We start from the raw sequence: 26,034 nt of genomic DNA, 5'->3' as shown, positions 1-26,034 counted from the left end.
GCCATGGAGACGGCGAAGGCGGGGCCTGCTCTTTCCTCACCGCCCCCCGCGGGTGACGTCAGAGCTTTCCCGGAAGCACAGCTTCTCCTAAGAAGCCCCGAATAGCGTTCCTTAGGAGCTCCCTAACATTAATTAAGCCCATGGTCAGCCTGTGAGGTAGGTGAGGTCCATTGAGGGTCCTCTGGTGCTGGGCCCTCTTGGCTCCTTCCATTGAGTGCAGCAGAGGGGCCCTTGGGGGTCTCTGGGTGGGATCCAGGCCACTTGGGTCCCAGACACACTGCAGAGATAATCCGGTTCGAGAGCGCTTTAACTGGAATTCATTTCATTGTAAGCCCCTCTGAGAGCCTTTTTTGTGGCTGAAGAGTGGGGTATAAGTGCTCCAGATAAGTAGGCATAGAGATTTTGTGTAGCACCTTTGAGACTGACTGAAAGAAAGAAATTGGCAGCATGAGCTTCCCTAGACTTCAATCCACTTCCTCAGACACATTTGCTATTATTATTATCATTATCATCATCATCATCATCATCATCATCATCATGTATAGCACCTTTGAGATTAACTGAAGGAAAGAAGTGGGCAGCATGAACTTTCCTAGACTTTAGCCTACTTCCTCAGATCCATTTGATATTATTATTATTATTATTATTATTATTATTTGAGATTGACTGAAAGAAAGACGTGGGCAGCATGAGCTTTCAAAGACTAAAATTTACTTCCTTAAATGAATTTGGTATTATTATTATTATTATGTATATTATGTGTATTATTATCATTATGTACATTATTCTTTGAGACTGAAAGAAAGAAGTGGGCAGCATGAGCTTTCCTAGACTTCAGTCTATTTCTTCAGATGCACTTGGTATTATTATTGTTGTTATTATTATTATTATTATTATTATGTAGAGAGATCTTGTAGCACCTTTGAGACTCATTAAAAGAAAAAAATGGCCTGCATGAGCTTTGATAGACTTCTGTCTACTTCCTCAGATGCATTTATTATTATTATTATTTAGAGAGATCTTGTAGCACCTTTGAGACTCACTGAAAGAAAGGAATTGGCAGCATGAGTCAATTACACAAATAATTAGGACTGCATAGTAAACCTCTCATAGCGTTTTCAACTGATTGTTGTTGTTGCTGCTCAGCGCTAGTTTAGTTTGAATTGTTGACTCATCACCCATCATGACAACCCCAGTTTCTGGAATAATGTTAATACTGGGGCAATTGCCTTTTTCTGTGTTTTGGCTGATACTGGAAGTGCCAGCATTTAATAATAATAATACGTAATAATAATAATAATAATAATAATAATAATAATAATTTGTTTTATTTATATACCGCTATTCCAAAGATCATAGCGGTGAACAGCAAGTAAGCTAATTTGGCCCCAACAGTCTGGGTACTGTACTCATTTTAGCGACCTCTGAAGGATGCAAGCCTGAGTCGAGCTTGGGCCCTTTTGCTGGTCTTTTGCTGTAAGCTAATTGTTTATAACTGTTTCCATCTAGATCTGGGGTGGAGAATGTGTGACTCTATAGCTGTTGTTGGATTGCAACTTCCATCACTAGTAAAGGATGGTGACTGGCTATTTTATATGCAGCAGTATATGGAGAACCAAATGTTCTGAATCTCTGTACAACAGAGGGCTGGAAGCAGCATGCACAGCTTTTAAGACTATTCTTGTTTTCTGCTCCCTATCATAGGTATGGATGGCTCAAAATCACCTGCCTGCACCATGCAGGTCAGCTTTGTTTGCCAGCGCTGCAGCCAGCCCTTAAAACTAGACACATCTTTCAAGGTCCTTGACAAAGTCACTATTCAAGAATTAACAGGTAAAAACAGTTTGACCAAGACAGCAAATATGGGGTACAACCCAGGTTGGTGGAGACAGATGCCAGCTAGGGTAAGAAAACCAGGGAGCTGCCTTGAAGGATGTCATTGGCAGGGTAAACTGTAGTAATGTTTTTGGGGTTGGGCTACAGAACCCAACATTGCTGGCAGAAATTTGTAAGTAACCGTTCAAAATGAGAGTGTATCTTTGTATATGCAGAATACTATTTTATTGTTTCTGAACCACCACAACTTGACTTCCTGCCTCCTGACCCAAAATATTTGTAAAACAAGTCTTTGGGATTCCTTTAGTAATTGATTCTCTTTTGCCTAGCTCCTCTGCTTACTACTACTCCAGCAAAACTGGGAGATGCACAGGAGGAAGAGACCACTATGACAGAGGTAAAGTGTTAGGATTTGACTTCTAAATCCAATCCATCCTTGCATTCACTAGTCCAAAGTAAGGAATGTTTTGTTCTCGGTATGAAATGTGCTAGATTTGCTTTGTAATCTGCATTAAAATTAATAAATGCATTACAGAGCAGAAATTGATAACACTTCAGCTACACATCTGTATCTGCAAGGCATATGTAGGGGAAACCCCATCCCTCTGGTTTGGGTTTAAGGATGGACACATTAGTGAAATTAAGATAGCAGTTTATTTAGCGGCATGCCATTGCAGCAGTTGCTGGATCAAATCTGACACTGTTCCAGCTGGACCAGAACTGATTAATATAGTACTGCAGCCTACCATTTGTAGAAGTTTTGAAAAATCTACCCAGCAACAACATACATAGCAAATCGCAAGAATATAGTGGATCCTTGCCTTACGCGGGGGATCCATTCCAGAACACCCCCCCCCCCGCTTAAGGTGAGTTCCGCCTATGCTTGAGCCTCATTCACTTGAATGGGGCTCATGCGCACAGCGGCATGACAGTGCATGCACCATGGGTCCATCCCCCATTCATCTGAATGGAATGCGCTGCCCCGCATGCTCCTGCGCGGCTTGAGCGCATATGCTCAAATCTGCATATAGTGCGGGCACACTGTACTAGATATATTTTAACCAATTGTTAAACAGCAATCATTGAACCATAATGGACATTTATTTACTGAGCAATCAGGATGAAAATTTCTGATGTCCACTCCTTTCTTTATATTTCAGATTGTTATTAGCAGAATGCACCAGTTAGTCAGTGGTAAAATTAGAGTGCTCTGGAAATGCTTATTCTGCTTTTTTTCTTAAGATTCCCAAGACTTTAATAACTCTGCAGTTTTTGAAATTTTCCTTGGTGAGAATAATTTTCCTTCACTGTGGTACTATTTTATTGGTCTTATGGCCACTCTAACATTTTCACATCACATATTAACTGGATCTCTAGTAAGCAGGGTTGACTGTGGGTGATGATGTACACCTTTTCATGAGGACCCAGTGAGAAGATTCTGATATTGAATTTCTTTTTCAGGAAATATTTGTTGAAAACCGCCAGGATGGTGTGTCCCGAAGATTCATCCCTCCAGCCAGGTATCGATTACCTTACCAGCTCCCCCAGTTAGGGGGGGAAAATTAGTCCACTTCGGGTTTTAAAAAAGGTCTCTCTCCTTCTCTCTGTCTCTGTCTTTCTTTTTTACTTTAGTAAGCTTCAGGGCGGGCTCTGCATCTTGTTTAAGAGAAGAATTGAGGTTTCCAGGAGTAACAAATCTCTTGTACTTACCAATGGGGGCCTATGGTCTGCATAGGTGGCCTCAGGGCCAAAGATGGTCTATAGATTGCATATGCTACGGTATTTCATATGCCTCAGCCTGCCACTTATACCTTTCAAGTTGAGTTGGGCTTTAAAAGATATGGAAGACAGAACTCAGGACCAAAACAGATGGCTCGGTAAAGCCAGCTTCTAGCCGGTTTGGGGATGTGGCGTTTAGACACAACACTCCGCACCTCCACCCCAAGTCACTGGGAAGCCACACTGGCTGACTTCTGTGTGACTTGGGGGTGTGGCGTTTAGACGCCACTTGCCCAGAGCCAGCAAAGCTCCAGCAGCAAAGGGGTGGCCTTTTCAGCCTCAAGTAGGAGCAATTTTTCCCAACTCCTGTTTGGGGCAGAAGCTGGCTGAATTGGGGTCATGCCATGTGGTTGTCACAGCCCCACCTGGCTTTCTATGGGCAGCTTGAAACCGACCAGGACCATCTGTTTTGGCCCCCAATTAAATCAAATACAGATAGTTTTCCACAAGATAGAAGTTTTTTATATATATATAAAATATGGTTACAGAGAAGTTACACCAGGTCCTTATGTAAGGTAGCTAAGCTGCTCACAGATTAGAGAGAAAAACCAAGTTTCTAAAAGACTCAAAATACTGTTCAGAGAATTATTAGGGGAAGGAGGGATCCAAATTATTTTAAACCATCATTGTCTGCCTCTTATATCTTGTACAGTTTTTTTCCCATTAGAGGGTGAAACCAAGCTTGAACTTTGTTATACATTCAACTTTGAACAAACTTTACTAAACTTTTCCTTTTAGATGATGGAAGATGTTTGTGCTCTTATTTCCAAATACCAGACTAAATCTAGGAATTACTGGGGTTGATGTGAGGTGGAAGGTGTTTCTGAGGCTTTAGTAAAAGTGAATAGGAATACACCTCACAACAAAGTCATCCTATGTTTTTCAGGATGATGTCAACAGAAAGTGCCAACAGCTTCACTCTGATCGGAGAGGCCTCTGATGGCGGCACTATGGAAAACCTCAGCAGAAGACTCAAGGCAAGTTGTTTCTTGTTCTTGAACACTGTTGACATCTATCAATGAGGCCCTAGGCTAGTTGAGCATTTAAAACAGGGGGAGACAACTGTCAGGGGTAGTGGGGCTACATTGGGCACCCGGTTTGAAAGTTTCTTCTATTTTTCCTTACTTTAAATGTTTTCCTTTCTCCCTTTAGGTTACAGGTGACCTATTTGATATCATGTCAGGTCAGACAGATGTAGATCATCCTCTATGTGAAGAGTGCACTGACACGCTTCTGGACCAGCTGGACACACAGCTTAACATCACAGAGAATGAATGCCAGAACTACAAGTAAGTGAGAGCAAAGTTCAAGCATGCGGCAGGAGAGGCATACCAGAGCATGCAATGGCCCAGGATGAAAAAAGACAAAAAGAATTTTGCTTCCATTCCCCAGTGTCATTTCTGTTTAAGACTGTTTGAGTGTCTTACACATCAGCAGCGCGCTGTGCAAATCTTAGCTTCTGTCTTAAAATCAAAGCATAGTTCTAGCCCTCATGATCACAGAGGTAAAGGTAAGTGACACTGAAAGGATGCAGGAGTACTACCTGGACTTTAGCCCATGGGGAAAGGAGGAGGAAAGACACCAGTGCTCTGCACACTCCTTGGCCATCCCTTAAATCACTCCTGTTGTGGCCTTTTACTCAGGAGATGTCTAGAAATCTTAGAGCAGATGAATGAAGATGACAGAGAGAGGCTGCAACTGGAGCTGAAGGAATTTGCTCTTGAAGAGGAGAGGCTGATTGAGGAGTTGGAAGAAGTGGAGCAGAAGCGCAAGGCAATGGCTGAAGATTTTGAGAAGGTCAGAGCTGAAGCAGAGCGGCTGGATCAAGAAGAGGCAGAGTGAGTGGCAAGATTTCTTGCAAAATACTGCAACTGTTAGCAACTCAAAGACTTTCTTGACTTTGTTGTTGAAATCTTCATCTTATTTTCTCTTGGTTTTGGCCTCATAAGTTCCTTCTTGATGGCCTTGTTTTTAATAACTGGGAAATGACTTGAAGGCAAATAACAACAAAGCCTCCCCTTTTCTCCCTTCTGCCTGTGCTAAAAGCACCTTTCCTTTTTCTTAAATTTCTTCACTAGCTCATTGGCTTTTGCTTACTGCATCCTTAAGACATTTCCTGTTTTCTCCTCATCCATCTGCTCCAGACATCATGCTAGCTCTGTTACATTTCATTGGTACCTTTAACCTTTTACTTGTAAGTTCAATGTTTCTGTTGAGGCTTTGCTGATAAAGCCACACAGAAAATTGTGCTTAAAAGGTCATGTGGGAGAGAGAGAGAGAACCAGTTTATGGGTTCTAAATAGATGACAACTTAATGATGTATTTGTGTTCCTATCTGCATGCTTCTCTGTTTTTCTTTAGCTGCATATTATATTGAGCCAGGAATTGTTTACATTTCTCTGTGTCAAAACCCCTGTAACAATTCAGTTCTCTCAATGTATTTTTCTCATTTTCTCTTAAAGATTTGTCTTCTAATGAAAGAGATCTGTTTATAGCAACTTTATTTGCTCTGGTCCCAGTTCATTCTGTACAATGTTCTGGGGAGGAATGCTGTCCTGTGCCATAAATGGATAACCTTGTTTTCCTAATGTTCCCTGGAGGTACCAGAAAGAGTACAGCGAATTCAAGCGACAACAACTGGAACTAGATGATGAACTGAAAAGTGTGGATAACCAGATGCGCTATGCCCAAATGCAGTTGGACAAGCTGAAGAAAACCAATGTATTTAATGCCACTTTCCATATCTGGTAAGGGAGGGAGATGTGTGTGTATGTGTTTGTGTGTGTAGCAGAGTGCCTCTAGTAGAACCAGAATGGAGATTATGCCTTGGAGAACCAGTATTAACCAGCATTATTGGCCATGTATCCAGCTGTCTAGAATGGAGAAGGTTCTTTGGTCATTGATAGTGTGCTGTAAGCAGCAAGTGTTGAAGTAGAAAAAGTAGTAGTAAAAGTAGGATTTAGTGCTATAATTGTGTAGTATAGAATGGCGCCTGTTATGATCCTCCTCTCTCTCCTTCAGCACTTCCTACTTACACCTCTCTGTCAATTCCACACCACTTTTTGTGTCAATAGGCAAAGCTCACGGGTTCCAGAATGAGAGTTAGATCTGGCTTGCTAGGACTGCTATGACTGAATCCTGTGAAATCCTGGGGTTTGTTGTTTGGTGAGGCACTAGGGCTCTCTGCCTGAGAATTCTAAACACTCCTTCCCAAATTGCAAATCCCGGGATTCCATAGGATGGAGCCATAGCAGTTAAATTGGAATCCTAGTGCTAGAATTGTGTAGCATAAGCATCCCCCATGGAGGCATTCAGTAAGTGGGACAAATTTTTCATAAGAGCAGTGGCTATTATTTTTGGAAGTTTTGTTTGGTTTCTGATTAGCTGAGTATGCATTTTTGAAAATTTCTGATAGAGAAGAAGCAATCTCCTAATAGCTGACTGCTGTACCTGTCCATTTTTGAATAGGCATAGTGGACAGTTTGGCACAATAAACAACTTTCGTCTGGGACGCCTCCCTAGTGTCCCTGTAGAATGGAATGAGATCAACGCAGCCTGGGGACAGACTGTTCTGCTTCTCCATGCTCTTGCCAACAAGATGGGCCTAATTTTTCAAAGGTAGGAAAGAGATCTATAGCATCTCCCCACTTCTTAGTCGCATGGCTTTGAAAGCATTAAGACTATTTACTTATTTATACACAAGATTTATACTTCCATTTTCAATTGAATGAATCTGAAGCTGGCTTATCCTGTTTCTTGCAGGTACCGTCTAATCCCATATGGAAACCATTCTTATTTAGAGTCTCTCACAGACAAATCCAAGGTAGGAACACTGATATTGTTCTGGACAGCTAAAACAGAGGTGGGCTAAACTCTGCCTATAGGCAACATCTTTTTGGAAGCCTGGCAACATCAACTAAAAAAATATTGTGTCAAGCCATGGCTATAGTAGCTTCCAATTTGTTTTGGAGAAAGAATATCATTTGGAACCAGTTTTTTACACTAAGTATTCTTTGTGGTAACTGTCCAGCTGCTTTCTGAGTGCCTGGTCCTAGGTCTTAAGAACCAGGCTTTGTTAAAATGGCAGAAATCACTAGGAAGATTAACTATCCCACCACACAGGTGATTTTCCATGTCACCCTTCCCATAGAACTTGGCTCTGGTGACTAAAACCAGGCATTCAAGAAGGAGCTTGCTTTATGCAGCAGAGCCAGCTGCTGCTGGTAGTACAAGGGTTTCCTCTGCCTTCACTATTTTTGAGGATAATCTGTGCTGCCATACTGTAATATCCTTCTCTTAGTCCCCACCTGGGGTAGGGCAAAGGCATGGCATAGTTAGTAAACTAAATAAGCCCCATTCGTATTCAGTTATGTAAATAAGTAAGCCCTGTTTCTGTATGTTAACAAAAAAATTACCCACCTTTATGTACAATTTAGAAGTAAGCCTCATTCTTCTATTTTCTTTATTTTTCCTATGTATACTTAAAAATTGAAACAAAACTTAAACCATTGTAAACAAAAGTGTGGCCCTTGGTGATTCAGCTGATTCAGACAGTGCCCTCTGGCTTCATTTAAATTTTATTTGAGATAAGCTTTCTGCATCCCGTTTATTAAAGCACGGAATATTGGTCCCGTTTATTAAAGCACGGTGGATTTCCATGTCTGAGTGGAGATTACAACCCTGGTCTCCCAGAACCCTAGCCCGACATTCAAACCACTATACCAAACAGGTTCTCATCTTAGCATAGGATCATAGCATATGCTCTCTCACTAGGTATAGGCTATATCTTATTCAGTTACCTGTTTAGTTCCTGCATCAACCCACACATGTGTAACATTTGCACAGAAACAACTTCTGGCATGATGTAACTGAGGACCTAAAAGCAATTGACACTGCTGTACACATCTGGGTTGGTGTGTGTGTTGATAACCTTTTTAAACATGACACTGGTAGTGTGAGCACCTAGATAGGTAACTGCTTTCAGGTAGCCTCTATACATTCATTTGTATACTTAGTTTGATCTTGAGCATGAGCTCAAATCATGCAGGAGTGACTAGCTAAAGGGTAATGTATTTAGTAACAGATTAAATGGCAGGCCAATGTTCATCTGGCTATCCATTTTCAAAGGCTGGGGGGATGTCTAATATCAGAAGAGAGGAAGGATCACCATTATTTTTGCCAGTGGTTTTGCCTCTAAAATTCCCAGTGCTTTCTACACTCCTACAGACATTGTTGCTGAATCTATGAAAGTGTTAAGATTAAGCAGAATAAAATAATCAGCATTTTAGAAAGACAAGCTAATTTAGTCTCTTTATAATCTGGATTCTATTGATCTGGATTGTACAAGCAGGGACAATTGACGGAGGGAATGTTCACTGGTTTTATATAGGTTAGGAGGCTTCTAAGGTTTAAAAGTAACACCTTCCATGTTTCTCTACTAAGTACCAGTGACTATTCTCATCTGTCAACTACACCCCCATTCTCACTTTTGAGTGTAGTGCATTCCTGCATTGAGAAGCAACTAGTTGCCTCTAAAACTTTCAAAATGCCTTCACATTTTTCCAGAAATCTGACTAGTCTAAAATGAATCAGAATGAATGAAAACATTAAAGTGTTAAACTTAAACACTCAGAACATTTTTTTTCATGCTTCTAATACAGGCTTAAACTATGTTGAGTCTCCTGTGTTCTCTCATTTTCTCCACTTCACTGAAATTGGCAATGAAATGCTTCTCAGGATCTCTCACCCCCCTGTAGCTGTTGGGTTGTGTTAAAGAAGAGAAAGAGCCTGTTGTGGAGTCAGGCAGCCACACGAGAACTGAGAGACCCAACTCACAGCCTAGGAGTTAATGTTGTTTGGCAGAACATTCTAACCACAGCATTCACGGTTGTAACTCCAACCTCACGAACTTACACACATACCTAGACCTGCCATCAGCACTCTTGTTTTTCTTGCAGCTGTAACATGACATGGAAAATGGAAATGCGGTAGGCATGACAGTGAACACTTGAGAGTTAGGAGTAGTTTGTTGAGGAATGGGGTAAAAATTACTGGAACCTGGTTTGCTTCAATGTCTTATATTCCCAAATTCTGTGTATAGTTCTCCTAGGATGGTAATCAGGCTTTGCTATTTATTTGCATTTTAGACTATGGCCGGTTACAGACTGGCACTTGGGACGTCCGCAGGACGTCCCATTTTTAAAAAGGGGCGTCTCTTCTAGATGCCCCTGGCTCTAATACAGACTCTGTCCGTACAATATGGCGCCGGCCGTTCCACACGGGCGGCACCATCTTTACGTATCGGACGCATAGCGTCCAGACGTGTCGCGGCGCTAATGACGTCGCGAGTGCGCCAGCGGCGCCTCGCGACGTCATTAGGGCGCTGCAGAAAGAAGCTCCATTTTGGAGCTTCTTTTTTGCTCCGCAAGGGAGCCGCACGGTGTGGCTGCGACGGCTCCCTTACGGAGCAAACGGCGGCGGCGGCAGACCGCCTCAAAGCGGCGGTCTATAACCCGTCTAAGTAAGGTCTTGAGAACACTGGAACATGTTACTTTGAGAAAAAGAAACTTGGCAAGAAAATTGTTCATTAAGCAAAGCAAAGCACTTTCTTGAATAGGTTGTTTTTTTGCTGCTCTGGACTTGAGTATGGACAACACTAATGACTGAATGATAAAGCTGATGTGCACTCCCATAGTATATATTGGGATGTTGTCAGTCCACTGGAAAAATAAAGCAGTATCCCAAAAGGTCTTGGAGCAGCTACAGAGCAACTTCTTTTGTTTCTGGTATCAGCATTTGTGTCTTCAAGGAGCTGCCCCTCTACTGCTCAGGAGGTTTGAGATTCTTCTGGGACAACAAGTTTGATCATGCCATGGTGGCATTTCTGGATTGTGTGCAGCAGTTCAAAGAGGAAGTGGAAAAGGGCGAGACACGTTTCTGTTTGCCTTACAGGTAAATTTGATGATAGCTGCGTTTCTCTTGCCCCCCACCACCCCTCTGGTTTTTGAAGGGTTGACTTTTGCTCATTCTGTTCACAGTATTTCTGTGGCTTTATTATGGCCATTAAGTTTGCAGATATTCAAGTATGGTTATATAAAGTAATATAAAGTAAAACATTCTCTTCACTGGAAGGAACTTCCATCCTTGATTTTTTAACCTACAATGAATATACAGGCATGCCAAACCAGAAGTTTGAGTTCCTGTTCAGGCTGCCAATTTTTTTCCTACTGCTCAAGTTTGCTAAAAGTAGTAGCTGCTAGAGCTTCCCCTATCCTGTCTTGCATCTAACCACTCTGAGCTTTAGAAGACATCTTCTGTAGCATTCCTTGAGACCAATAGCAATATAGCAAGTACATTTCTATACCGCTTAGCTATGTACTAAATGGTTTACAAAGTGTAAGCCAATTGCTTCAACCAGCTGGGTACTCATTTTAGCAACCTTGGAAGGATGGCAGGCTGAGTTGACCCAGAGCCCCTGGCTGGTGTTAAACCTTCTGTTTAGTGAGTGAGTAGCTGCAGTACAGACATCTAACCACTGTGCCACCAGGGTTCCTTGGAGCAAAAAATAAATGTCCTGATTAGTTTTCTAGTTTTACCTTTTAGTTGAGCCCATTTTAGTGACATTTACAGAATTTTAAAAAGATGACAAAGTGCTGTGTCAGGAATGAGTTATTTTTTTGCAGGAGACTAAAAATGTTTATGCTACAATTAATAGAAGTGTTACAGAAAAGGAAGATTTTACTCTGTTGACAAACTAGAGAGGAATGTTGTTGTGCCCTAATACAAAATACTAGAAGTTATCATTTAGGAGTCTTACTGGACCTGTGTTTCTTGGTTGCAGAATGGATGTGGAAAAAGGCAAGATTGAAGATACAGGAGGAAGTGGTGGGTCCTACTCCATTAAGACACAGTTTAATTCAGAGGAGCAGTGGACAAAAGCACTCAAGTTCATGCTGACAAACTTGAAATGGGGTCTTGCCTGGGTCTCCTCCCAGTTCTATAATAAATGATGGCAATAACAAAGAATGGGTTCGCACTGAAACATGGCTTCAGTTTGTTTCAAAGATGCCAAAAGCAAGACATGTGACAGCTGTACATCACCTTACAGGACCGAAGGGGGAGGGAGCTTTTAAAATCTTTAAAATGTTGTCAAGTAAAATGGAATAGAATACTTCATACCATGATTGGGTATTTGTTGACAAAGCATGCTGCCACTGGAGAAAGTACCCAAAATGCTAGCCAGTAAAAAGAAGAAAAACAAGACCCATCAGCTTCCAGAATTAAGGGGAGTGACTATACTTAACTGTAAGATATTTTGTGCTTCTTGTTTTGTTACTATGCTACAATGCCTTAGGAAGTACAAAAATAAATGAGATCAGTTTATTAACACAGTCTCTTTATTCATAAGGAACAGACATGGAAATATTCATTTTTCTTCCCTTATAAATGAATTAATCCATCCATATTGAGACTTCTGCCTTTGGCAAGGCTTTCAGAAGGAGGACTTCTCATATCTCAGATGTAGTGTGTTTTCCCCTCAAGCACTCATAACTCTTCACCACTGCTTACAAAAATAAATCTGACCCTTAGCTATGGACAGGAGCAGAGATGCCTTTATTTAAAATATCTACCTTGCCCCATCACAAAGAATTAACATAAAACTTAACCCTGTGAATGCAGAAATAAACCAGTTCCAAACCAGTTAACATTTGGAACTGGTTTATTTCTGCACTTAAAATAATTATATCTAACAACATATTGCTGGATGTGCAGGCCTTCAGCCTCGGGGAGAAAGGGGGAATTCTAGCAGTCCTCAATGCTGTGCTTCAGAATTGCATAGACTGCCTCAACAATGCTCTGTAGACTGATGCCTGTGGTTTCACTGAGGTGCTCCACAACCTTTCAAAAAAGAAAAAAGGGTGAGGTTAAGGCATTGCTTCAGGTTCCTTATGGGCAGACAATCCTTGCAGGTGGAGAAAGTAATCAATTCCATTCTGACATACAATACAAGGGTTATATTTTGAGAAGCAAAAAATGCACATTTAGTGACTGACTACTTCAAACTACCGACTGCTATAATGTTATTAATTTTAAATAGGCCTATAAGCTGTCATAATTGTTACTAGAATTATTTCTAATCTTTATTGCATTTAAATAACATTTTAATTGATTTTAATGATATTTAATCATACAAGTATAGACCGAAATTTTACCTATGAAAGAAAAAGATATATCTGGGGAAAGGCAGGTGTATGGTAACCCTATAGTGTTGCTGTTCAGTGCCACTAGGGTGAGCTATGAGATATATGCACCTGATTCCAGCCCTCAGGGTTCAGCAGGAAAGAGCTTGCACCAATGACTCCCACAGCCAGTAGCATAAAATCTTCTTTTACAGATACAAACTTGGCTCTATCAAATTAAAATGGCAGAGTAAGAAAATTGCATCCCAAAAGAAGTATTAAGGATATTGTACATTTAAAACATACATTTATATGAATAAACAAAATAAATACAATTCAACTTCATCTTAACTTTCTGAGCTTTGTTTAATGTTATGCTGTGGTGTTGTCAATAACATATAACTTATTTTTGGAGGAATCTGTAAAAAGTAATGTCTTTAGAAGGCATAAAGGGATATTGCCAAATTAATATGTTAGCTATGTCTAATCCAAAGTAAGTTCTTTTAGGTTCAGTTAGTTTTTTATTTAGGCATATGGATATAGCCCAGCTGCTGTCACCCAAAAGGAATATGTAGCTATCCACAAGGTTAAAGAAAAAAAGGTTGCATACTGTTTCTGTGATGCACTGAACCAGTGGTAATACTGTTGCTCCTGCCTGCATGTAACACAGAAGAGTGAGCCTCTCTAGAAGCTTCACAGGCACCCTTTTTTGCTTTCAGAAAAACCATGGACAAATAATCTGACATGAGACATGAGTGTACATGAATTGGAGGGAAGGAGTGTGTATACAATCATTTAAAAAGAAGTCAGAAAAAGATAAGCATTGCTGTAGTGGAGGTAATAATATAATTCTACTGCTTTCTCACATATTTTCAAAAGGGTAGATGAGTACTCTGAAAGGTGAGTGCTTACTTTATAAAAATAGAATGTTTTCCAGAAGCTGTAAAAAGCAAATTGGGAACGGGAAGCAAGTAAACCTCAGTAATATCATAGGCAGTATCCAATAAGTGGCCGTAACATCAAATCCCAATGGCCCCATTAGCAGAGGAAGTGTGTGTATTTTCCAGCAACATCATATTGTGCTACAGGTACTCTGAAAGTGCAATATCCCTGCCAAATAAAAAGATGCAAAATTCTCTCCTACAATCTACGGTTCAGTCTTGCAATGCACAACCACCATGTGTCTAGTAAAATACTTTCAGACTATAGAATTTTGAAAATTGATGGTATCATGCTTCTGTCCATTCCAAAGCCCTTGTCTAATGCTAGGAACCTGGACATTTGTTTCTGTATGGTTCATTTGAACTCTGTTTTTTATTTTTATTCTGTAAGCCAATCTGATTTATACTGAAGAGTAGCATAGAAACATTTAAACTAAAGAAGTTGAAATGTAAAGAGAAGTCCTGTGTTTCCCTTTACTTCTATTTGTGGTAATTTCATGAGATGTTAAAAAAAAAAGACAGCTCCTACCCCTTCAGCTGTTCTCTACATCTGAAAATTTTTCTCTCCTCCCAATAAACTGTCTTGTTGCAATAATTCTGTTTATGTAATGTCCAGATATGTCAGCATCCAGAACAGCTTTGTCCCCACTGGGAACTATTAGCCTTCACACCCCATCAATCACTGCATTCAGGTGAAAAGCCACCTTACATTGTAAATTGTGTATGTTGTACTATTGCCAATACTCCAGTGTCACAAAACAGTCTCAGCTCTGAGGCCAGACTCTGTTTCAAATGTAGAGCATATAAACAGAGCTTTATTAAGGTATTTTATATGGAAAACTGACTCAGACTTCCTTGGTTTTCATGTGATGTCAGTAGACATACAGGAGTCTGGAAGTGCAAAAGTGCCACACCCTGTACCCTCCAAGGTAACTTCTTTTTTCTACATACATTAGTTTCTAGCTTGTTGCTCTGCAGAACTTACAGCTGGAGTTCACTTGGAGATGAGTTTTCAATTGAAGACTTCAGCAAAGTGTCATAAATACTGCTGCGCAAGAGGTATGTTAAGCTCAGCAAATATCTGCACATTTCCTGTAGCTCTTTTGTGGGACGCAAGTAACCATTGTATCCTGACGAAGAAATAAAGGAAGCATCAGAAGGTGCTGCAGTGAGAACAGCTAGATTTATCTGGAGCCAGAATCTGCCCATTTATAACTTAGGAGCAAAGCAGACTGCCCCTTTGTGCTTCCAGGTGGCTCGGGAGAGCAGCATTTACATGCATGCTCCTGAGCTGCCTGGATGCCACCCGTCGTTTACACGAAGGCAACTTCATGATGCTTTGGCAATGCTGTGTTTACACGCTGCATGCGTCATGAAATCAGCTTTTGGCGATGCAAGTGGATAAGCCGGTTTTTGGCCACTCCTTTTATGGGTGGCTTCAAGGCGGATTGGGACTGTGGCATGCATTTGCCACGGCCCCAATCCAGCTTCTGAAGGGGCGGCTTCAAGCCACCCCTTCTGCCAGTCTGTTTCACCCCTTAATTAACTTTAGCTCAGTGACCTAACAAACAATTTGTGATAGATCACTAACCTGATATGCTTTCTAGATTTTTTTTTTGGTTGTTTTCCCCCTATTTATTTTTTTATTATTTTTATTTCAAGGATTTATATCCCGCCTTTCTCCCACAATGGGATTCATGGCCAATGATGGTAGGATCATCGCTGGTTTCAACCACTCTCTTTGTTTAGCTCTTCTCCCCATACTGACTTTTGTCATCTTTAGGGGACTAGTTTAGAAAACAAAGGGAAGGTAACCCATAACACAGATTTAAAAGGATACTCATTATCAATTTTTCACCTCTTACAACAAAGCTTTGTCTCAATAAATGTTCATCTCTAACATGCTACAATTCTTATTTCTGATTTAAAACATTCTTTATAAAAGTTGAGCTGTTTAGAATGAGACCAACTGAATATTGAGATGAATGCAGGCCATTTTATTGAAACAATGAGTTAGTTCATCAACCAGTCCAGACACAGGGATACATATGATTTCAAATATGCACACCCTTCAGACAAAAAAGATCTTGTAGAGGGTCCACAGAGCTTCTTGCTGTTCAAAGAAAGGAAAATAAAACAGTACCATGACTAATTTTTAGCCTAAGCTTGTTCGATGTTATATTCCTGACCATTACCTAAAACCTCCAGGAGCATTTCGACATAAGCAAAAGGGAATGGAACATTGATCTGAAAATGCAAACCCTTCAGGATAGCCAGTTCAGATTCCAGCAGTTCTTCTGTTGTATAAGAGAAACCCAAGGACTTCAGAAACTTCAAAACCATGTTGTTATTAACAATCTGTGTGAAAAGAAGTGTGAACGTTACTCCCAAAATGCCAACTTTGCTTTGCATGCTGACTGCTATAGTGTTGTGTTAAAGGGGTCCTCTTTTGGACTGATGGTTTAAAATTAAAAAAACACATTACATCACAATAATTTGTATGCTGCGGAGGCAGCACAGAACATCAAAAGTTACTAATTGTAGTGATAGTATGAAAGTCTCTTCTGTTTATCTATTAATGCTATTTTAGTAGTCATTTTTAAATGGCTGTGTTTTTTAAATGTAACCTTCATAGCTCAGTAGGCAACATGTCAGTCTCATAATCTGAAGGCCCTGAGTTTGATCCTGCAGACAATAGCTCTGACGATAGTATCAGAATGGCATAATAGTTTGAGTGTTGGGACAGGGCTCCAGGGGCTGAATACCTTGCTCAGCCATGGAAATGCAGTGGGTGACTGAGGCAAGTCACTCACTCTCATCCTAACAGGAAGCCACTGGCAAAACAACAGTAATCTGAATAAATGTTGCCTGGGGTCACCAAACCTCAGACTCAAAGTCAACTGATAATGTAAGATATATTTATACCCTTACAACTAGTAACTCCAATTTTCTTTTGGGGGAATGGACATAGTTCCAATGCCAAAAAAGTTTGGCCTCAGTATTCTCTGCCATATAGAATGTCCCTGGCATGGTGCATAAATAGCCCAGAGTTTGCATCAAAATTGTATCATATATTTAGGGCAAATCTCAAATCTCCTTACTCTGTAGTGGAAAGAGAGCTTGCTGGCAAGTTGGATAGAAGACACAAGACGCAGCACATATGTGTCCTCAATTTGCTGTTTCACTGAGGCCCAAGTGTTATCTTCTCCCTTTGCTCTGTTGCAATTGGAAAACTCTTCAGTAAGTGTGAGCATGAACCTAAAGTGAGATAAAAGGTTTCACTAGAGGAGGAGAAATGAAGCAGGGCCAATAATAACTATAAGGAATCAGCTTGCAGTTAACAATCATTAGTATCAAAGCAGCTTGTTTCCACTAGGATCAGGAGTCAAAGGGGAAAGACTAAAAGAAAATCATAGGTTTCTGAATTAATAAAAGTGTCAATAAAGCCTGTGTGTAAAATAATTAAAAGGAAATTGTACATCTACTGCCCCTTTGACTTGCTACCTCAAAAGTCATCAATTGTTCGATAAATTCTTACTTGGGACTTCATTGTCCTATATGCTACTGTACATGTAGAGCTATGTGCTTGCCAGTGAACATGGCAGCCAGGACAGGGAAAATGGCAGTCCTTGGGAGCAGGAAAATACAGCGCATACATGCACTAAAGAATACTGGATTTGATAAAACCAGCTAGCACACTGCACTTTGCATGGAGGAACAAATGTGAATGTACTGTATATAATGGGTTTACAGACTAATGAAAGGCATTAAAATTAATTGTATATTCGTTTACTCATAAAAAGCAGCCCACCCAAGCCCTCCACTCTCTGCAGAGCCAGGAGCACTCAGCATAGGTGATGCACTTTTCAGTGTTTCAAGCAATACTTGGCTGCCTCATTATTCATTTTCTCCTGGTCCCTTCTGCATGTCACACACACACACACACGCACCAAATTAATCACATCCTTATTTCTGGATAGCCCCCATTCAACTGATTAACCTCTGCCTACTCCTCTCTTTTTGGTTGTGTGATGTTATATTTTAAGAATCAGCAGAGTTTTTTAATCAGTATAATAGAAAGAGGCAAAATCACACATGCTGTCTTTCTGTTAACAAGTTAAAACATTTTTATGCCATTGGGCTTTTAGAAACTGACTGGGCTGGGCTTTTAATGCTAGGTAGTACTGTTTTTAAGGTTTGTATATAGTATTTCAATAATTTTAATTTTTTAAATGTTTAATGTTTTAATTTTATAAATTGTTCATGTTTATATCATTCTTACATTTATACTTTTGTTGATATATATATATATGTACAGTTTTTAATCTGTATTGTTTATTGTTAGCTGTCTTGAGTTCCACTATTGGGGGAAAGGTGGGATATAAATGAAAGTAATTGTAGCAATAAAATAATAATAATAATAATAATAATAATAATAATAATAATAATAATAATTGCATGCTGCTTATATTGCCCGTGGCAGGCAGCTATTTTTTAAAACTGTAAAAGCACCACAGTCTTACTGAGTTTTCACTCAAGGCTCCTAGTTCAGTCTAGGATTGCAGCCTTAAGTGAGCTGTGGTGGCAGTTTCATACTTCTCTGCCTTAAAGTCAGCACCATGCAATATAGAGAGAACAAAGCAATACCTTTCAAATATTTCTATTGCTTGGTATCTTACAGTTTCAGTCAGGCTCCATTTTTCAGATAAGAGAAATACAAATTCTGGGCAAGAGAAAGGGGAAGTTATCAGAATCATAGCTGAAAACTCTTTGAACATTTAATCTTAGAGCAGTGGTGAGAAAAATGTGGCCCTCAGGCCACTTGTGGGTCCAAACCCCTTTTCGGGCCCTTGAAGGCTCCCCAACAACCCTCCAATCCCCCTTTTTTCTCATTTCATTAAGGAGCCTTGGTGGCACAGTGGTTAAATACTGGCAGCCACAACATTGTGAGTTCGATCCCAGAGAGCTCTAGGGAGACTCTTGGCTCCACTTTCATCCTTTTGTACATTGGTAAAATAAGTACTGTATTTTCTGGTGTATAAGACTACTTTTTAACCCAGGAAAATCTTCTCAAAAGTCGAGGGTCGTCTTATACGCCGGGTGTCATCTTATAGGGTGGGTGGTGAAACTTCTGAGCCGGACTGAAGAATCTGCGGTCGCTGCATATGGTGGGGGAGTTAAAAAACGGCCGCGGTCACATCCCCACCATATGCGACGATCGTATGAAAGCAGCTACCGCTCTGATAGTCTTGGAGACAGGGAGAGCTGACCAATCCAAGCAGGCTTTGTATACAACAACGTTTCCTGCTAAGTACCTGCATGTCATTTGAATTAAAATTACCATATTGAAATCAGATCTGATTTTTTTTAATTTTTGTTTGGTGTGCGTTGGAAGAGGGGTAGTCTTATACGGTGAGTATATCCCAAACTCTATATTTTAACTGGAAAAGTTGGGGGTCATCTTATAAGCCCAGTTGTCTTAAACGCCAAAAAATATGGTACTCAGCTTGTTGGATGGCAACTGGCTTACAGATTGTAAACCACTTAGAGAATCCTGAGTTCACTATGAAGCAATAAAGAAATGAACATGCTATTGCTATTTCTGGGATAATTTTCCACAGTGGTGGTAGACTGAAACCAGACCCCAGTACGTGAAAACAGCATACAAGTGCAGTGCCCACCCCCACCCCGAACTCCCAAACCACCATTCAAAGTCTGATTTGGCCAAAAACAGTGACCAGAATTGACATAAAATCACTTCTGGTATCCTGCTGATACACCAGTGCAGCCAACAAAATGGGAGTTATGGAGCAAACGTTTGCCATTGATCCCCATCACATTTGCACACCTCTGGTCTATAGGGTTTGACATGTTCAACTCTCACCCACTATCTTGGTCTCCTTGAAAGAGCCTGCCTCACTGGAGAGCTCACTCAAATACTGCTCATTCTCCCTGGCCATGTGAAGCAAGGCATCTTGTATAATCCCAGGAGCCACTACTCCAAAGATAGGCTCAGAAGATCGGTACCTGGATGCCACCTGAGCAGGTGAGTCCATCTCAGCGGTTCTGCCAACACCCTGAAGAACGAGAAAAAGCTATCAGCAGTGTTTACTTTAAACACTGTTCTATTTATTTATTTTACCTTATCTGCAGGTTTGCCTTCTCTTAGCCTTTCTACCTCCCTATCCCTTCTCCACAAAACTGGTTCTAAGCCATGAAACTTTACTTTACCAGTTGAAGACCAAAAAACAACAACCTATTGCCAACAACACTCTGTACAATTTTATGAAAAGGAGGAAGACCAGCATCGGTCTAGAAATTAAGGCATAAAACCAATCCTGGATGGAACTATTCTCCTTTAAGGATTTGGAAACTTTAACTGGTGCAGAATAAGAGGACATACTAAAAAAAAAAGGACAGTACTTGCCCATAGGGAAACCATACTTGCCCACAGAGAATCATTGGGGAATACTTGCCCATAGAGAATGGGAAAGTACTCCCCGATGGTTCTCTATGGGCAAGCAATCCAATGATTGTCTATGGGCAAGTATGGTTTCCCTATGGGCAAATACTGTCCTTTGTTTTATTACAGCCCCTGGATAAGGCTATTCAAGAGCTAAGAGAAGCCAAGAGGTCTGAACACATGACACCATTTTTAACCTCAATTGCATTAATTCAAAGTTGTGTTAACCCTTAAAATCCGAAACCAGGGATTCCCAGCCTAAGGTGAGACAAAAAAGAGTGGCTCGTGTCCTTAAGTGATCAGTCATAAGACATCACCCATTTTTTCTGATTAGACTCTAATTGGCCAATTTAGATTTGCATTTTATGCACTGAATTAAAAGCATATTTTTAAAGTCCAATTTGTTCACCCGCAGTATTGCATGTTGTTCAAAAATCAGATAGTAGACTTCTTCACCTTCAAATGTGATATTATTCTTGTATATATCAACAATTTCCTAGGGGTCTGGGGCATAGAAAAGGTTGTGAACCACTATCCTAAACACTTTGGGAATAGGTTAAATTAAGACTGCTCTCCAGATCTGGCTGGACAGCGATTCTGATGACCTTTCATTGGTGGTGCTGCCAATGGGATTTGTAGTCCAACTATGGTTCTGCCCCTAATTTCAAATTTGTTTTGTCTCCAGAGACATCCCCAGACCACAGTTTCAAATTTTAATAATGTAATGTTTTAATTGTTTGACTTGTTCAATTGCTTTTTTAAACATTGTATATTTAATGTTTCATACTGTTTTAAGTGAAGGTTCTTTTAAATGTTGTTTGCCGCCTTGAGGAAGCTGTACTGGGAAGAAGATGGGATATAAATAAATAGAATAATAATAATAACAATGAGCCTCAGGAACAGCTCCAGTTGGGGAACTCTTTAGTTGACACATACAGCCTTTTAACACTCTCATAAATGTAAACTCATGCTTAAAATGGAGGACATTTTGGAATTCCTCCTGGACAGAAGGCTGGAATGGAGTATGGAGGACGTGTCCTGGAAAAGGAGGACCTCTGGTTAAACCCTCCTCTTCCTGCCTAGCTCAGAACTGGAACTTAATATGCCACCTACTGTATGAGAAAAGTAACTTTATGTTAATAGAGGTCAATAAACAGCGTTCCCTCTTTTTCTACTCAGCCACTCCCCCCTTCGCCCTCATCAAAGATGGAGGAAAAAACGCCTGTCAGGCAGCCACTTCCGGTTTTGTCCAAAACGGTCGCTACCATTCGCCCTCATCAAAGATGGCGGAAGAAGCGTCTCAAGAAGCCACTTCCGGCTTCGTCCAAAATGGCCGCCGCTTCCACAACGACGCACTTCGCTCAGTAGGTCACGCGTTCGAGCAGAGCCGTCGCGACTAGGGAAGATGTCGGCGCCGGTGTCTGAGGGAGGAGCAGGAGGAGGTCCTCCGCGGGGTCCTCCGGCGGGGAGCGTCCGGAGGCAGTGGGAGATGGCCCGGGCGGGGGCTCCGGCGGGGCTGGCTTCCAAGCCCGGGGTGGATGTGGCCCGGAGGAGCCTTAGGGTCCGCAACGCCCTCACGGCTCTCGGCATCGGAGCCATCGTCGTCGGAATCTGTATCCCTTTCTGTTTAGGGGAACGGGCTCTGAGGGAGGAGACCACGCATCAGAGAGAGAGAGAGAGAGAGAGAGAGAGAGAGAGATTAAATATATATATAGCTTTTATATATAGCTTTTAATATATATAAAATATACATACACACACACATATATATAATTTAATATGTATGTATACATGTGTGTATGTGTGTGTATGTATATATATATATATACACACACATAGATATATATTAAAAGTTATATGTGTGTGTATATATATATTTATATATGTTTGTGTGCATGTATGTATATGCACACATATATACATACATATGTATGTGTGTGTGTATATAGTGTATATATAAGTATGTCTCTCTCTCTCTCTCTCTCTCTCTATATATATATATATATATATCTTTTAATAGACACAGACACACACACACATACACACACACACACACACACACGGAGATAGATATACGTAGATAGATACATATACAGTAATATGCTTTGAACTGTAAGTCTGAGCAGCTCCAGTCAGCATAGCCAGTAATGAGGAATTTTGGGAGGGCTTTACAATTTCCACCCCATTATAGAGAGTGGCATAGAGGCCACTAGAAAAGTGAATGCTTGCCTGACAGCAGTTTCTTTGCCGCTAATAAGGGAAGATTGCCACCTGCTGTTTGGGGATAATACTTGTAGATTTTAGTTAAATTTATAAAAAATAATCTGTTTGGAAAACAGTAACCTCAAGGTGCAGAATCCTGAGATCCCTTTTCTTTGCATGACAGATTTAAGGTGTTGAAGGTCCAAAACGCACTGCAGAAATAATCCAGTTTGAGACAATGTTAACTGCCCTGGCTCAGTGCGAGGGAATTCTGGGAACTGTAGTTTTGTGAGACATTTAGCCTTCTCTGTCAGAGTCCTGGTGCCACAGTCAACTCCAGTTCTCAGGATTCCCTAGCACTAATTTGGGACTAATTTGTTGAAGTCCCCAGATCTCATCTTGTGAGGACCTCTCAGAGGGCTTTTGCCATCGTTGCCCCATCCTTCTGGAATAAGCTCCCTGTAGAGCTCCGCTTCGCCACCTCATTAGATTCTTTTAAAAAGAATTTAAAAACATACTTATTTCGGTTGGCCTTCTCAATTTAGTTAATTGTTTTTTTCTCTGCCCCTTGTTTTCCTTTTTTTGACCCCGGATTATTGTGATTTGATTGTTATTACCCTGGACATGTGTAATTTTTTTCTGACTCCTGTTCCCATCTTATGTAGTAATGTTTTAACTTTTATATTGTAATTGTTTTATTTTTGTATTGTAACTGCTTTTATCCTTTGTAAGCCGCCTTGATCATCTTTTTGGGAAGGCGGGGTAAAAATAAAATTTATTATTATTATTATTATTATTATTATTATTAGGCAGTTAAAGTGGTCTCAGACTGGATTATTTCTGCAGTGTGTTTAGGACCTAGGTTTCGTAATCTTAGAGCTGTGTAGAAGTAGACTAACAAGCACCCCTTTGTTAATATAGAGCAGGGATGGGGAACTTTCAGAGGGTCCCCCATACTTCCTAGAACCATTTGGGGCAACAACAACAATAATATTTTTTATACCCAGGAGCAGCAAAAACAGCACTGATTATTGTGTGTGAGCCACAAGGCATGCTTTGACCTCCCCAATATAGAGGAAGATGATCACTCATCACTCCTGTAAAATGCATCAATTTGTCTCCGATTACCTCCCTATCCTGGGCCTCTCAGGTTTTCTTCTTTAAGCCACTAAATTAGTATGCAGAGGGGCATCTTAGCTGCTAAATTTGTAGACTGGCTTAGTGGTTACCCGCAAAAGGTATTTGATTTTAGAACCACATGTGTGTTTTAACTAAGAGCATGCACACTGTCACTGCCATTTGTAGAAGTAGTTTTTTAATGCTGTCCTTAGCAGCCAAAACATTGCCACCATTTCTGCCTTAGAATAGGTTTATGCCTATAGACACTGCTTGAAGCTGCTGACATGTGTCCTATCCCTGCTTCTTCTTGTCAGCCTGACCAGCCTGTGCTTTGTTAGACCACAAAACACAAGCATGGCGGCTGTTGGCTGGGCAGTTGGTAAAGGCAGTCTCTATTTGAAAGAAGGGGAAAAGGACAGTCTTCAGTTCACTCCATCTCCTTTAATACAAAGCAGTACAATTCCAACAGGATTAAGAAGACAGTTAAGACAGACCCAGATGATGCCAGGAAATCTGGGTCAATTTGACAAGTAAGGATTTTATTGTCAGGACTGGATCTTGACAGGATGATTAACAAATAGATCCTGGCTTTTGCAGATGAACAGTGGTAGAAAGAAAAAGTAGGTGAACTTGAAGGAGGCATGTGGGGGAAATGGGCAGTGGCAAGAACAAGTATGATGCTTTTTGGCTCTGAGCTCAAGTAGCTGGCAGGAGAATGTTCTGCCAGCTGAGGTGTTTTCCCTCTGCTACATGGGTGATCTGGCTCCATGCATGTCTCTTGCTTCTCTTTTGGATATTTCTAACTGGGTGTTTGCAACTGTACTCTGTTGTCAGGTTCTTGAATACGAGTTTAAAAATCAAAACACAATTTTGCTGCTAACAGTAGGATTTCCTCCCCCAATAGTTGTGATTCCATCCATCATGCCCTCCTTCCCCACCCTCTTCCTCCATCCAGTATGTGTGGGAGCAATTCACTAGAACCATCCTGAATCTGATTTTTCTCTTTGAGATCTACTTTATCTTTCAGCATTGGAGTTAATGTCTTTTATTAAAGGAAAGAGTATATTTGAAGGTCAAATCCCTTCTTCCCCTCGCTCTGGCCTTTGCATCCAGAGCAGTATTCAAGACTAGAGTAGCAGTGTAATAATTCATCTGTTCATAGCTGAAGATGACCAGAAGGGCCTTTGAGAGGGTAAGAGATACTCACAGTTATTTTCCTGAGCTTCCTCTGTCTAGATGGCTACACATTTTATTCTGTCTCCCAGGAGCGTTTCCTGGATGAATTAGAACTGGAGGCTGAAGTTGTGCGGGCCAGAACAGCAAAGACTCCAGCAAACTGAGGAGCAGAGCATTGGACAGAAGTGGGACATCAAGTCAAATGCACAGGAATAATAAGGACTCTCTTGCCTGGATGCTGTGTCTGGCTTCAGTTGAGGGCATATTGGCACACAGCCCTTGGGCGTTTATGCCACCCTCCCCCTTTGAAAGAAATGGTCACTGCATTTATTGGTAAACTTTTTGCCATGGCTAACATGTAAATGCATACTTTTAATTATTTAATTGTAAAATGCCAATAAACCAGCGGATAATTGTGGTGTGTACAGAGATGTATTTTTAGAATAGCACAGATAAGGGCTAGGGAGGGGAGACAGTACTGGGGTTACTCAGGCTTCTTGATTTCATTAGGCAGCCTATTTGCTAAAGGACAGTTTCATTTGTCCGATGACATTTTGCTTCTTCAGACTCAATTGTTAGCACAACAGTCAGAGTCTAATTCTAATTGCCAAAATAGAAATACTGTAAAAAACTTGCTAAAAATACAGTCACCAGCTAAAATGGTGTGTGCATCTTTAAATGCATGTTAAATTTGAAAGAAAGAGGTGAATGTGCCCTTGAGTGGTAGAAATGACTTCATCTACTTGGGTTCTTCATTTCTGTTTCTTTCCAAAGTGCCTAGGCTCGAGCATTGTCTCTGCCTCTCTCTATGTCTGTGTCCATGTCCATGTGTGAGAGAAGAGAAATAGAGAGTAGGACTGTTCAGATAAGATGTATAGAATCTGGTTTTAACAACTTGCTTTCTTTGTTCCCATACATTTTCTGACAAGGATTGCAAGAACACTGTTTTATACGAGTGTCGATTTAATACAAGTGTAACCTGTTGGCATTTGACTTGCACATTAGTTTTTATGAAACTTGAATAGTAGCTGGTGACAAGGTACTGAAGAAGTTGCTGATTATTCATGCAGAGACTGCACTCTGGAGCACCCAAAGAAAAATTCCATAGTGGTTAACCAGATACCACTGGAAGGCCCACAAACATGACATGAGCACAGTAGCATTATCCAGGTTTCCTAGCATCTCCTGTTAAGAGGCAATCCTGACACTGATACTGGAGATAATATACTGTATAGCCCTTGTGACTGGTAGACATTGATAACTTTTTCATCAGTTAATTTGCATAATCCCCCTTCAAAGCCATCCATGTTCATGAATGACATTTAGTATATGGAGTTCC

General features: G+C 40.7%; 2 protein-coding genes across 3 annotated transcripts; one reads left to right on the top strand and one right to left on the bottom strand.

Annotated features, from left to right (window-relative positions):
• BECN1 (beclin 1) lies at window positions 1–12,001 on the top strand. Of its 2 annotated transcripts, none has more exons than XR_006104431.1 (12): window positions 1–156; window positions 1,705–1,833; window positions 2,166–2,233; window positions 3,298–3,356; window positions 4,502–4,592; window positions 4,768–4,904; window positions 5,259–5,453; window positions 6,216–6,362; window positions 7,084–7,233; window positions 7,378–7,438; window positions 10,408–10,566; window positions 11,456–11,591. XR_006104431.1 is itself a non-coding variant. In XM_042471898.1 (12 exons), the coding sequence occupies exons 2-12, from the start codon at window positions 1,707–1,709 to the stop codon at window positions 11,622–11,624; spliced, it is 1,347 nt and encodes a 448-aa protein (XP_042327832.1). In that variant the 5' UTR covers window positions 1–156; window positions 1,705–1,706; the 3' UTR covers window positions 11,625–12,001. The 2 variants fall into 2 exon arrangements, 1 of the variants encoding a protein (XP_042327832.1); XM_042471898.1 differs by having other exon boundaries at window positions 10,424–10,566; window positions 11,456–12,001.
• On the bottom strand, window positions 11,994–21,853 carry CNTD1 (cyclin N-terminal domain containing 1). Its single transcript, XM_042471899.1, has 10 exons — window positions 21,464–21,853; window positions 20,986–21,038; window positions 19,620–19,812; window positions 18,383–18,458; window positions 16,837–16,993; window positions 15,931–16,093; window positions 14,721–14,865; window positions 12,927–13,023; window positions 12,356–12,513; window positions 11,994–12,300 (listed from the first exon to the last, which is right to left on the bottom strand). Exons 1-9 carry the CDS (start codon window positions 21,795–21,797, stop codon window positions 12,418–12,420), a joined length of 1,314 nt encoding a protein of 437 aa, XP_042327833.1. The 5' UTR covers window positions 21,798–21,853; the 3' UTR covers window positions 11,994–12,300; window positions 12,356–12,417.
• Between the last annotated feature and the right edge of the window lie 4,181 nt (window positions 21,854–26,034).

Source organism: Sceloporus undulatus, chromosome 6 (assembly GCF_019175285.1).
Source record: "Sceloporus undulatus isolate JIND9_A2432 ecotype Alabama chromosome 6, SceUnd_v1.1, whole genome shotgun sequence".
Classification (NCBI taxonomy): Eukaryota; Metazoa; Chordata; class Lepidosauria; order Squamata; family Phrynosomatidae; genus Sceloporus; species Sceloporus undulatus.
Note: the sequence above shows the minus strand (reverse complement) of the source record. Positions and strands in the feature narration are given on the sequence as shown.